The sequence below is a fragment of the Crocuta crocuta genome, unplaced genomic scaffold, assembly GCF_008692635.1.
Source record: "Crocuta crocuta isolate KB4526 unplaced genomic scaffold, BGI_CrCroc_1.0 scaffold228, whole genome shotgun sequence".
Lineage (NCBI taxonomy): Eukaryota > Metazoa > Chordata > Mammalia > Carnivora > Hyaenidae > Crocuta > Crocuta crocuta.
The window spans coordinates 1,889,211-1,903,229 of NW_027532820.1; the positions used below are offsets into that span (position 1 = coordinate 1,889,211).

Genomic DNA, 14,019 nt, shown 5'->3' on the forward strand with positions numbered 1-14,019 from the left:
ATGGTCTAGCCCCAGACGAGCTCCCAGTTGAATGCAGCCCCAGGAATGACTGGTTGTACTGCGTGAGGCCGAACTACCCCTGCTGAGCTCCATCAACTCCTGGAAAATCATGAAAACGAAGCCACTGTTCTCAGCCACTGTTTTGGAGTGGTTTGTTGCACAGCACCAGATCAAGCATTTCTCTACCCCCTTTCACTCAGTCTCTTGATGGCACTCAATGTAGGTGATCATCCTTTCTTGAAATATTTAAATATTTGGCTTTCATGATTCCCTAAATTCTCCTGGTTTTCCTACTACCTCAGAGGCGGGTCTCTCTCAGACTTCGTAGCTCTAGAGGGACAAATCCTTGCAATTCTCTTCTCACTTTACACTCTTATCTGGGGATCTAATTGGTCCTGTGGGTTTAGCCATCTATACATTCACAGCTCTTGTGTTCTGACCTCTTCTACAAATGCCAGACGCACAGATCCAAATGCAGAGTGGGAATTTTCCACTTGGATGTTTAGTAAGGAATCTTCTAAACTCTTCTATCTTAAAACCCTTCGTGACTTGTGTTTTAAAGGAAGTGTTTCAATCAGGTATGGTAAGACATACACACTTGGAAATGCCTGTTATGAAGGAAGATGTTTTTATACTCACAAGTCCCTAGAAACAGGAGGCAGGCACACCTTGCAGGGCCACACAGGGAGGCGCCGACAACACAGGCAAAGGGGCAGAGGGACTGAGGAAAATGTGGGCAAGAGCCTTTATCGTGACTTCTGTGGGAAGGAATCCGCGCGGCATGGGTATGGCCTTCTAGGTTTCTGGAAATATGTTGGAGCTTTTCAAAGCCCCAGTGGACATCCCAACCTTCAGCTTTTCCTGTTCAGCTTTTGATTAGTTTATTGTTTGCCTCAACTGTTACCCATTGCCCCAGTCAGTGATTATGTTAAAACATGGAACAAAACACCCTTGAGAAGCCATTAGGACTAGGCTAGTTCCAGTGAGGACGAATTAGTACCAGTCTTTTCAGGAGGGTCTTCTAGGGAAGTGGACAAGTCCAACAAGGACTTTGGAAACAGCTCCCGCCCTGTTCTGCCCTCTCTGGTACCAGGAGTGTGGGCTGTTAGCTTTCAAGCCTGCCAAGGAGCTGAGGAGGAGACAGGACTGGGGGAAGTTAAAATGCTACAAAACTTGTTTTCAACTTAGATTCAGCTGTTGCTTTTTGTTGTTGTCGTTGTTTTTTTTTAGTTTAATTTATTTAAATAATCTCTACACCCAACAGTGGGGCTTGAACTCCCCATCCCTGAGATCAAGCTTCAGCCAGGAGGCCCTCAGCTGTTTTCTTGACTAAATGCTTAAATGAGTTGCTGCAAGACTTTAATTTCCAGAGCTCTGAAAATACAGATTCTGGCCATTTTGGCCAGTTTTTCACCTGGAAGGGCAAGCTTTCTGAGGTCCTTACTCCACCATTTTCACTACTGTCACCCTTCCTTTTTTTTTTTTTAAATTTATTGCAAATCAATATTAAAACCACCATTATAAATTAAAATTTTAAATTAAGAATTAAACTTAAAAAATTTCCCACGACGTGTTCAAGTCCAACTTTATTTCATTATTATTTTTAACGTTTATTTTTGAGCGAGAGAGGAGAGACCATGAGCTGGGGGAGGGGCAGAGAGGGGGACGGAGGATCCGAAGCGGGCTCTGTGGTGACAGCAGAGAGCTCAGTGTGGGCTGGAACTCCCCAACGGAGCCCAAGTCCAACACTTTATTTTTTTATTTTTTTAATGTTTTATTAATGAGAGAGAAAAAGAGAGACAACGTGAGCAGGGGAGGGTCAGAGAGAGAAGGAGACACAGAATCAGAAGCAGGCTCCAGGCTCTGGGCTGGCTGTCAGCACAGAACCCGACGCGGGGCTCGAACCCACGAACCGTGAGATCATGACCTGAGCCGAAGTCGGAGGCTCAACCGACTGAGCCACCCAGGCGCCCCTCAAGTCCAACACTTTAAAGGCTTACGGGACGAAGCCACGCGGGCGCCCCTAAATCCACATTAAAAAGCCAAGCGATAATTGCCCCTCACCCCATCCCCTAATTCATTTATCCGTGTTGCTTTATCCTCGTCATCCACACACTTCACAGATATTTTTACCGTTTTGTGGTAATATAGAGAATTTTAACAACATACCTAAGTTTCCTTCCCTCTCAATCTTCACCCCGCTTTCCTAGTACCCCTTACTGCACACTCCCCGACTTCGGCACAGTGTGTGTCCTTCGTGAGCCTTCTCCTTGCTCATTCAAAAACAGCCACATTTCCACACAAGTAGGTCCTCCTTTCGCTATTGATTTAGGCCGTTCTGTACCGCTTTCCCCCCTAACCAGTCCTTCTAGGTCGGGAGAGATTTAACGCATGCTTGTTAATTTCCTGTAACAAATAGTCTGGACAAGGATCCCCCACGTTACTCCCAGGACCGTACCTCCCCCCGCACAAAACACTCTCGCCACAACTTATTTGATGTTGCTTTTACTTTTAAAAAAGACGGTTAATTTAATTTTTATTTTACTAGAATTTGTTGTCAAGTTAGCTAAGTGAAGTAAATCAGTCAGAGAAACACCGATAGCGTACGTTTCCACTCCTATGTGGAACTTGTTCCTTCTAGTTCTAGAAGATTCCCAGAAGACAAACTGCGGGGTCAAAGGTCATGGATCTTCACAACTTGACTAGCTACTCGGGGACTACTTTGCCAAAGGGCTCCAACAGTTCACCTTTCCATCATCCCCCCACCCCCACCCTCACCCTCACCCCCCAGCCCGGGCGTGTGCCGGGCTCCGAGGGGTCTCCAGGCGCTCGGTCACGGAAAACGGCGTCGCTTTCTCACAGGACAGACCCTTCGGAGCTTAGAACGGCGGGATCNGGGCTGCGTGGGGCTGTGCGCGCAGCTGCACCTCTGCAAGTTCTTGGTCTGCGGGGCCTGCAAGTTCATGAGGGCCGGGTAAGCGCCGCGCCCCGAGTCCGACGGCCGGGGCTGGGGACCCTGCTCTCCCAGCCCGCCGCGGCCCCCTCCCTAAGTCTGGGGAGACGAGTGGGCGGCCGTTCCCTGGGCGCTCCTCCCCTCCCCCCTTAATTCTCTTCGGCGAACATTTATTGAGCACTTGCTGAATACCGGGTGCCGTGTGAGGGACTCAGGGTCCAGCGGTGTCCCCAAGCCTCCTGCAGTCTCAGAGAGTGACTTGGAGGGTGGGGGTAGGGTTCTCCCCAAGAAAAAGCTGCGTCTGGCTTCCGGAGCCACCATCCCCTCCCTCCCCCCTGGCGCCCGGTCCCCAGGGAGACTTTTGAGGGGCCACACAGCTGAGGGCTTTCTCCGCCCAGTGGCCGAAGGGATCTTCGAAAGCAGGTCTCGGCTCTCGCCCGCTTGCCTTACAAGCCGGCAGTGGCCTCTGTGGCCTTGGGGGAGAAAAGTGTGCTCCTGTTGAGAAGCTAGTCCGTTTCTGTAGAAGAATTCGTTCCTCCTTGTTTCCTTTCCTTTTTCCTTTCCTTTCTTTCTTTTTTTCTTTTCTGGCTTAGTTCTTTCTTCCTCCCCTCGGGTCCGCTGGGCAGCATGAGGTAGCCGGCTTGATCCATGCACTCATTCAGGGACCCAGGCCGACCACTTAGACTCTGCCTCCTCAGCCCTTGGCTCTTTAGTCCATTCTGGGTCTCGGATTCCGGGGAGTAGGGGGAAAAGATGGACAGGGGAGGGTTGGGGGGAGGTTTTCTTGTGTCTGAAAGTGGTGGACAGCTTTCCACCGGTTCCCTGGACCGTCATGTTTCATGACCCCCATCATGCTTCCATGCGAATGAGGGGGTTTGGGAAATGGCCCCAGGGAAGCAGCTGTTGAGAAATATCTAGATTAGAATATTCCAAGGCCCAGCTAAGGCCTTAAGAGGGAGGTTGTGTGTGTGTGTGTGTGAGAGAGAGAGAGAGAGAGAGAGGAGTTGGTGAGAATATGGTGAAAGGATGGGAGAGAGGTGATGGCTGTTTTCTTATTGTTGACCAGGGATGACTGCTACCTTTTTTTTTTCCTCTCTTGTTGACTGAAGGATGATTCTTCCTTTGCGTTCTTATTGGCTGAGCAAGTCTGCAGTCTGGGTGAGCATGGCCACGGTCCCAGGTGCCGGTTTGGGAGTTACTGGTTGGTGTAGGTCAGGCCTGCAGCCCCAGGAGCAGGTCAGATCTTTGGTGGAGGCTGACGGTGCAGCTTCTGGTAAACTGGGCTCTTGGGGACTGGTGTAGATGGGTCACCCCAAAGGAGAAGGAGCAGCAGCAGCTGGAGAAGAAGGTGGACATAATAAATGGTGGATGGGTGGATCTAATGTTGGGGCTAACTGGTGGATCTTGTTAAGGTCCGTGTTTGGTGAAATAAAGATCTGCAGCTAGTTCCCAAGATTTGGGGTTGCATTTTACTTGGAAATCTGGAAGTTTGGTATCTCCTGGTCTAGGTGATTCTGAGTTTTCTTTTAAATTCTTACCTGTTCGATTTTCCATGAGGTTCACACAGGTCAGTTCATTGAACCTTCCTTCTTGAACTGCTTTTGGGTCACATAAGGGAGAGTGGGTGTGGTTGGCTGTACTTTCTGTGCTTTCTTTGGGACTTTACTTGTCTCCCTGAACCACCGGGTTGGTTGTTTCGAAATAGATCATGACTCCTGCTTTTGTTCATTGGTGACAGCTGGGAAGGGTCCCAGGTCCCTGGCTCCGATCCTGTGCTTAGGGGCAGTGAGCATGGTGGTTACCAGCACAGCCCCAGGACCAGCCTACTTTGTTTCAAGCTGGCTGTTTTCCTTGCTGGCTGTGTAATCTTGGGCGAGTGACTTTGTAACGGTGCCTCAGTTCCCTCATCTGCAAAATGATAATATCATCCACCTCATAGACTTATTGAGGGCTGAACAGCTTCTCTTGTAAAACGTTCAGGAAGTCCCTGGTTTGTGGTAAATGCTCAATAAGTTTTAGTAGCTATTGCTGCCTTCACCATCCTAATTATTAGATTTATTTGGTTCTGGTGGCACCAAGTTTGCCTAGAATGTTTTTTCCCCTGCTCTTCTTGCCTGCTTCCCCAACCTAAATATTTGGCCTAGGGTTTACGCCTTTTAGGCACTGTCCCTTGAGTGCTTCTCCACTTCTGTCAGGCTCAGGTGCCCCTCCTGTCTGCACAGACCTACTCCGAGCACAGCTGACCGTGCTGTTTTGGAATCCTCTCCTGTCCCTTCCATAGAGGAGAGAATGGGAAGAGTCCGGATAACCCCAAGGTTATTGGTCTGTGCAGTGAAAGAGGGAAGTTTGTCTTTTACTGAGATGGGGGAGCTTGTGAAAGGTGCAGGTTTGGGGGAGTCAGTCAAGGGTTGGGTTATCTTTTGAGATGCTTGTAATAAACCTGTGAGGTTTGGCAGTGTCTGAGTAAAGCAGCTGATACTTGCTTGACTCTTCCGGGTCTGGTGAGCAGGGTAATCATTTGAAGTGTTTGGATCATCAGGGCGTGGTGCCAGTAGGTGGCTCATGGTGAGTGTTCAGCAGGGGTTGTTAATGGAAAGAATGGAAGAGGGCAGAACAGAGGGCAGAGCCTCAGAGTGTGGGTGTGTGTACACATACCTATGACCGTAGGTGTCCACACTCATTTATTCAGCCAATGTTTAAGTGTCTGCTAAGTGCCTACTGACTGTCATATGGCAGTCTTCTTTGAGGAATGGCACTGTCATTCTTACCAGATACCGATGAGAGGTGCCGTGCTAGTCCCTAGACCTTGCAAGGTACTGTCTTTTCCTTTGTAAATAAACATTATGTTTTTATGATGGCATAGACATGGGGGTTTTTCTCTGATGCTCCTAAGCAATGTCAAGTACTATCCCTGAAAGGTTGTCTTCAAGACTGATTTTACTTGCTGTTTCCTAGGGCTGCCATAACAAAGTGCCACAGGCCGGGGGCTTAAATGGAAAATTCTTACAATTCTCAAGGCAGGAAATCTGAGATCAAAGTGTTGGCAGGGTTGATTTCTTTCTGAGCCCTCTCTCCTTGGCTTGCAGATGGCTGTCTTCTCCCTGTGTCCTCATGTGTGTGCATCTGTGTCTTAATTTTCTCTTCTTAGAAAGACCTCGGTTAGACTGGACTAGGCCCCCACCCCCCAGCCCAACAACCTTTTTATAAACTGTCTCCGAATACAGTCACTGGGGGGTTAGAACTTCAGCATAAGAATTTCGGGGAGGCGCAGTTGAACTGTGACACCAGCTCTGCTTTTTTGCAGGAAGAACTGTAGAAACAGTCACAGCTTGGCGACAGATCACAACCTGAGTGTGCTGAGAACTCACGGTGTTGACCACCTCAGCTACAGTGAGCTCTGCCAGCTTTTGTTTCAGAATGACCCCTGGCTTTTGCCAGAGGTGAGTTCCAGGAGCGGGTGTGTATGTGTGCAAGTGATGGGGGAGAAGCCAGAGGTCGAAAGATAGGGAATCTTATGGCAGAAGAGGAGCCAAGGACCCCGTAGTGACCACTGGGACCTACTTGAAGAAGACCCAGGTTGAATTCCTGGCTCTACTGAGTTTTGGACCTGTGGCCTGGGGCTAGACTTGCCCCTTCTAGAGGTCTCCTTTCATTTGGGCTGGTATCTCCTTTGCAGGGCTTCTGGGAGGTGGAGGGTGCCTGCCTGGCCAGTGGCTGCAATAGGATGTTCCTTGCATGGGGATGAGGGGGTAAGAGACTCCAGCCTGCTCCTCTCTGTCTGGCAGCACTTGGCACTGTGTATTATTGCCAGACCCAGGAGTTCTGTGAGGAAAATTTTCAGAGATGCTGACAGGCCGATGATGCGTCCTCTAGTAAATCAGTTGCACCCAGGGAGTTTGGAACTTTAGTTGATGTGGATTCTCATAGTGCCTTTCAGATGCTAACCGAACCTCACTGTAATGGCTGTGTACTAGTTTGGGTCCTCCGCGAAGCAGACACCAAGGTGGGATTAGAAGTGTGAGAGATTCAGCGGAGAGGGAGCAGAAGGAGGTGGGGAGTCTTCGGACAGTGATGTTGCAAGAGAGGGAGAAGGAAGGAGACTGGGTAGGAGGAGACCCTGACTGTAGCACAGTTCGAAGAAAGCTGCTCCCTGGTGGCAGCGAAGTTCCGAGCTAAAGCAGCTCATCGTTGGCTGGGAGCAGCCCCAGGGCGGGGAGAGCACAGTCTCTGTGTGAATCAGGTACTGGCTCCCAAGGGCAGCAGCCGAGCTGAGGACATTGTGCTCTGCAGCAGGTCTGAGTGGTGTGTTCCTGTGGCCGGCACCGGTTTATGGGTTGCTCTGGCCCTTTTTCTGGGATAAGACTACAGAGATTAGATTGACCTGGTTTAATGAAAAGGCTTCCATATTATTCAGTTAAAATCACTCATTTGAGAACGGTGCTTTGTGGCTTAGTGACTGCTACATAATAGATAGGAACTTTTTTCTCTTGCCTTTTGAAAATTAATATTGATTCAGCTAACCTTTGTTGAATATCCACTACGGGTTAGGCGCTGTCGATAAGGAGATAAAAGGCCCTGGTCTGCACTACCAGGAGGCACATTTACTGGATGAGACAGACAAATCAGCGTGTGATTGCAAGGTGCTATCTTAGGTGCTGCGATAGAAGTGAGCTCTCTGGTCTGAGGCATTTGGGGAGCCTGGGAAGGAGGCCTGGGGGAGGCAGTGCCTGTGTGAATGGTGAATGGTGAATGAAGGATGAAGGTCTGGAGAGAAGTGGGGCACAGAAAGGACAGAACCTGGCATGGTCAGGGGACAGCATGTAGGTGAGCACAACTTGGATTTAGGGTGGGCCTGGGGAGGAGGAATGGGTGAGTAGTGACTCATCCACATAGCCTTCAGCATCACAGGAAGGGCTTGGGGTGGGGGGTTGTGTTTGGAGAGTGGGCATTAATGTTTTGTAGCGATCATCTTGTCAGTGGTATAAAAAATGAATTCGAAGGTGACTGGTCCTGAGTGTGTAGCCTCCTGTCTTCTTGGGTATACAGGTTGTTTTAGAACACAGTGCCAACATGTGGGAACTGTGACCATGAACTCAGATCCAGTGCAGCTTTTCTGCCAACCTTCTGCTCTCAGGCTAGTCCCCTTATCAGATGAACAGTTGGGGGACACCACCGTGAATCAAGCACCCACTATGTTCCAAGGCATTGTATTAGCCACCTTGTATATTTTCCATTTAATCCTCATAATAACCCAGTGATGTAGGTAGCCTTATTCCCAGTTTAGGGATTAAAAAGCTGAAATTCAGAGCTGGTGAGTGAGTGGCTTGCCTAAGGTCAGGCATCTTGTAAGTGGAAAAATCAAGGTTCGGGCCCAGCCTTCTTTAGCCTTTTTCCTTGGGGCTTCTATCCCTGAGTGGGGTCCCTGCTTATCTGTAGTCCTCTGCTGCTTTTCTACCTCTGGTTCAGTGCTATGTCTGTGAATTGAGGGGGTAGGCCCTTGGTGCTCTCCGGCCTGGTTCTTGCCTCCAGGAATTTGGAATGTAGAGAAGGAGCAGTTGATTCAAGTTTAAGTCTCCGCTTTGCCAACAACCCAGTTTACCAGCTACTGTGTGTGCCAGATGTAGGTAGCTGGAGGTGAATTAGGGCAAGCCTGTGAACTACTCCGAGTTTCAGTTTGCTCCTGAGAAACGAAAGGGCTGTATTTGGCTTTCTCCAAGATGCTGTAAACACCTCAGAGCCTCTTTAACCTTGAATTTCAGAAAAAAGAAGGGAGAGAGGAGCCTGGCTTAGGGAGACTTGGTGAGTCAGTGGGGGAAGGGTATAGGTGGAGTATATGGGTTGTTAGCATCCTGCCATGTGAGTGACATTTAATTGTTTCCTGGGAAGAGAGCAGCTCTGACCCATTGGAAGTTCTTTGGATTTTCCCAGTGGAAGGGCTTGTTCTGCTCACTGCTGTCCACCCGGTTCCCATTTTATCCAAGGGCGTATGTTAGCAGTGGTCCACCTGGAGTGGAAGACGTTCTCACAGCCATGTGACTTGTGTGGATGACGGAATCACAGCTTTGGCTAGGTCTCTAGAGGAACTTCTGACTGACTGTGGACTGGCCAGTAGGGTGGTGGTGTTCTTTTGAGACCTTCCTAAGCTGGTGTTCTGTTTGTTTTTTTTCCTTTTCTGTCAACAGATCTGCCTTCATTACAACAAAGGAGATGGACCCTATGGCTCTTGTTCCTTTCAAAAGCAGTGTATCAAACTGCATATCTGCCAGTATTTTTTACAGGGTGAATGCAAGTTTGGCACTGGCTGTAAGAGATCTCATGATATCTCTAATTCTGAGAATCTGGAGAAACTGGAGAAGTTGGGCATGAACTCCGATCTGGTGAGCAGGCTGCCTTCCATATACAGAAATGCTCATGACATCAAGAATGGGAGCTCCACCCCCAGCAGAGGGCACACTCCTCCCCTAGGCCCTCAGGGGACTTCTGGTAAGGCCCTGGGCTGGGGCCCTTACATTCTACCCGGCCATTAATGGAATGTATGACTTTGGGCAAGTCTGCGCTGCTTTCAGTAAAGTGCAGTTGGTGATTCTTTCTCTGCCATTGGGTATTGTAAAGATGATTTGAAATCGTAGCTGTGAACAAGCAAGACATTCTAAATGCCGTTTGAGGTTGACTGAATGAATTCCCCATGGGTCTGATCTACAGTGAAGGAAGCATATTTTAATTTCAACTCTCTTCCTGGCAAGAATAATGGAATTTTTTAGTCAAGATGCTGCTCATCTTCAGCACCTAGGTAATGCCTGGCCCATAGTGGGCACACAGGCATTTGTTGAGTGATTGAGCATGCTAGGATACTTTTTTTTTTTTTTTTTAATAAAGGAATGTCAGACTTAGTGACAAGCAGATGGGGGAATTATGAGAAGAGATTGCTTATTTAATAAGCATTTCTTGGGGCGCCTGGGTGGCTCAGTCGGTTAGACGTCCAGCTTTGGCTCATTCATGATCTCCTGGTTCATGAGGTCGAGCCCCGTGTCGGGCTCTGTGCTGACAGCTCAGAGCCTGGAGCCTGTTTCAGATTCTGTGTCTCCTTCCCTGTCCCTCCCCAGCTCATGCTCTGTCTCCCTCCCCCAAAATAAATAAAACATTAAAAACATGTTTAAAAATTTTTCTTTAGCACCTATTATGTGGGAAATCGATAATGTAGTCCATTGGAGAGGTTATAATACATTGGTGTCCTTTGGATTTCTCAGTATTGGCTATTGGCTGGCCATTCTGGTTATCCATTCTTTAATTTAACAAATTTGAGTGATTGCCAAGTGCTAACCACTGACCTGGGCCCTGGTTATACCTAAGAGATTAGGACGAAGGACTCCCCCCACCAGAATGCATAATCAAACCATTTGTTAGCTACAGTGGTATCTAGGGTTTTTAATAGACTACTTCCTATCAGGTGAGTGCTAGGACTACCAGCAAAAAAACTTTAATCTTTTAACTTGTTTAAATGTTTATTTTAGAGAGAGAGAGAGAGACAGCATGAGTAGGGAGGGGTTGAGAGAGAGGGAGACTCCAAAGCAGGCTCCAGGCTCCAGGCTGTCAGCATGGAGCCCGATGTGGGGCTCGAACCCTTGAACTGTGAGATCATGACATATATGTATATATTTTCTTTACATTTTCTTGGGTTATTTTGGGTTAATTTCTTTCAATAGTAGGAAGCTAGATGTAGACAGGTTTTGCTGTAAAAAGATCTTTAAGAGTGTCAGTTGGATTATGGCCTTAGAAAGGGAGGGAGGGCTACCTGCTCTTGGGGAGCAAGGGAGGTTATTTCCAAGGCCCCAAAGGTGTGGGTTTTGAGGCCTACCCTGTGGATGTCTGAGGGGCTTATAAAAAGAAAAAGGAAAAGGAATAACCTAACAGGTGATACTGAGTAGGGAGGGTTTGCAAATGAGCTTTATGTGCTTGTATTATGGTAGGTGGGTGCAGTGGTAAATGGAATTGTTAGGTAAAGTCTCATTGGAGCACTACTAGTAAAGATAAACTTTGAAATCATGTCCATGCCTGATTTATATTAAAATTATTGTAATTAATGTAAAGTTATTTAAGGAGGTTTCATTTTAAGATTGGGAGCATAGTCAGAGCTGAGAAAAAAGAGCCTCTCCATGACGTCCTGGGTTTGGCAAGCAGCTGTGTGGCTTTGGGCTCCCTGGCTTCTCCCTAAGAAGCATAGAGGGTTCACTTGTATGTCTGAGGTAGTTTCATCCTGAACATCCTAGGGTTTTGTGAGATCACCTCACCTACTTTTGACTTCTGCAGAGAAATGAATGCTCTTTTCTCACCTTTGTATCTTTAACTACTCTGACTCCATGTCAGAAGCTTTGGTGGATTGCTGATACATGTTTGTGGTGTTTCCTTGTAGAAAGAAGAGATAGTTCAGGTTGTGGATCCCCAAACAGTACTAACCAGGAGGAGAATGATCAGATCTGCTTATACCACATCTGGAAAAGTTGTAGCTTTCAAGGTAAGTCAGAGGAATCCCCTTCCTTCACTTGCAGGTGAAGTAGCTGCTTTTTGTTTCAAGAGTTCTGCCTGAAGGCCACCCCTCAAGGTCGTCTCCTCTATCCACAGAGGGTTGGGGCCTTCTTCATTGTCAGCTGGTGTGGCACTTCTGCCAAACCAGTTCGGAAGCGATTTTGTTGGGGAGTTGAGGATGGTAGGAATTGGGTTTTTGGAAATCAGACTGTAGATAAGTTTTGGGGAACATAACTGGTTCATTCAGTGTCCAGTGTTGACCCTTGATCACCTTAGCATGAGGTCACAGACCTGCACAGATGCCCTGTCTAGTGGAAACAAATATAAGTATCTCTTATAAAGGGGATCATAGACTTAGAAATGCCTCAGAAACCCAGAAGGCACTCTCCGAGGAGGAGATGCCTCTATTTTCTCTTGGGGAATAAGAACTTAAGTTGGGGGTTTCTCTCCATGGTCCATCTTTTTTAAAAATCTTTATTTTGTTTTTTGAGAGAGAGCAAGCTGGGGAGGGGCGGAGAGAGAGGGAGAGAGAGATCTCAAGCAGGTTCTGTGCTGTCAGCACAGAGCCTGACGCAGGGCTTGAACTCATGAACTGTGAGATCATGACCTGAGCCGAAACCAAGAGCCAGATGCTTAACCAACTGAACCACCCAGGTGCCCCTTCTCTGCATGGTCCCTCTTTTATCACAGGTAGCAATTCTCGTGTGTACGTGTTTGTGTTTACTAAACCTTTTGTTTTCTTCTTATTGCTGTCCTGAGCTTTGACTGAAGAAAGCTTTCTTCTCAAATTCGGTGACTGCTCTTAAAAAACAACCACCAAACTTCTTGTTTTGTTTTCAGTCTTTAAAAGCCACCCAAGCAATTCAGGAATACTTTCACTTTGTGAAAGAGTCCAATAATACAGAATAAAGTCTGAAGTCCTCCTTCAGCCCTTCCCAAAGGTAAACACGTGCCGTGTGGTTATGATCCTTGTTTCGCATGTTTTTCACAGATGGGAACATGTGATAGGTATTATTTAACCTGCTTCCTTAACATTGTGTCTTGAAGATTTTTTTTTCTACATTGGTATGTGTAAGTCCACTTTATTTTTAAAAACAACTATAGTGTCCAGTTAGTGATGTTCCATGGAGCATCTGAGTACACATGGGTATTTCCTTAGCTAGATTCCTGGAAGTGGAATGCTAGCTCAAGCTATATGTATCATATATGCATTTAGGTGTTTAAAATCCATTTTATTGAGATATAATTTATACACAATAAAATTTTAAGTATTTAAAAATTTTTAAGTAGACACTGAATTTGGTAGTAACAGTTGAGGAAATGGAAGAATTTCTTTCCTCTAAAAGTGTCCCTATGTCCCATTATAGTGAATCTTCACCCCGCCCCCCCCATTTTCCTGACCCACACACAGTCCCTGACCTGTATTTTGTCAGTGTAGATTTGACCTTTCTAGAAATTCATGTAAATGCAGTCATAGAGCATGTATTCTTCTGTACCTGTCTTCTCTCATTCAGCATGTTTTTGTGATTTGTCCATGCTGGCAAATCAATAGTTTGCTCCTTTTTTTTTTTTCTGAGTCATATTCTTTTGCATGTTTGTCTACAGTTTATCAGTTCATATGTTGATGAGCATTTGAGGTGTTTGAAGTTTCTAGTCTTTTACAAATCCTTTATAAATATATATTTACAAGTTTTAATTTGGGTATATGTTTTCATTTGTTAAAAAAAGCCTTTTTTAATGTTTATTTTTGAGGGAGAGTATGAGTGGGAGACGGGCAGAGAAAGAGGGAGACCTAGAATCCAAAGCAGGCTGCAGGGTCCAAGCTGTCAGCATGGAGCTGGATGTGGGGCTCAAACTCATGAACCATGAGATCATGACCTGAGCTGAAGTTGGACACTTAACTGACTGAGCCACCCAGGCACTCCTGTTTTCATTCATTTCTTTTGAGAAAAGACCTAGGTGTGGAATTACTGGAACATATGTGTTCAACTTTATAAAAAACTGTTGGGTATACTTTCCTGCCAGCAATGTATGAGAGTTTGTTGCTCTGTATTCTTGTTAACACTTGGTATTGTCAGTCTTTTAAATTTTAGCCATTGTAATTAACGAGTAGGGATATCTCATTGTGGTTTTAGTTTGCATTTCCCTGAGGATAATGATATTTAACATTTTTTTTAAAAAAGATTTTATTTCATTTTTGAGAGAGAGTGTGACAGAGTGAGTGGGGGAGGGGACAGAGAGAGAGGGTGACTCAGAATCTGAAGCAGACTCCAGGCTCCGAGCTGTGAGCACAGAGCCCGATGTTGGGCTCGAACCCACAAACTGTGAGATTATGCCCTGAGCCAAAATCACAAGTCTGACACTTACCTGACTGAGCCAGCCAGGTGCCCTGGTATTGGTTCTTCTATGTGAGTTAGCTTCCTGTCTGTTACTCTTCCTCACATATTGGCTGACTCTTGGTTATCCACTCCAGAATCCGGTGTATGCTGGTGATGTGGATTCTGATCGAGGCTTAACGGGGAAGAGGCAGTACGTTTTGTGCA

The 14,019-nt window shown here is 46.8% G+C and overlaps 1 protein-coding gene across 1 annotated transcript in view; it reads left to right on the forward strand.

Moving 5' to 3' along the window:
• Window positions 1-781: 781 nt before the first annotated feature.
• The window catches only part of PARP12 (poly(ADP-ribose) polymerase family member 12), a 40,018-nt gene continuing 26,780 nt past the window's right edge, over window positions 782-14,019 (forward strand). Inside the window, exons 1-5 of the mRNA XM_077781076.1 lie at window positions 782-785; window positions 2,863-2,974; window positions 6,258-6,393; window positions 9,136-9,436; window positions 11,364-11,465. Of these exons, the coding sequence (XP_077637202.1) occupies window positions 782-785; window positions 2,863-2,974; window positions 6,258-6,393; window positions 9,136-9,436; window positions 11,364-11,465 (655 nt within the window). The remainder of the gene's footprint in view (window positions 786-2,862; window positions 2,975-6,257; window positions 6,394-9,135; window positions 9,437-11,363; window positions 11,466-14,019) is intronic.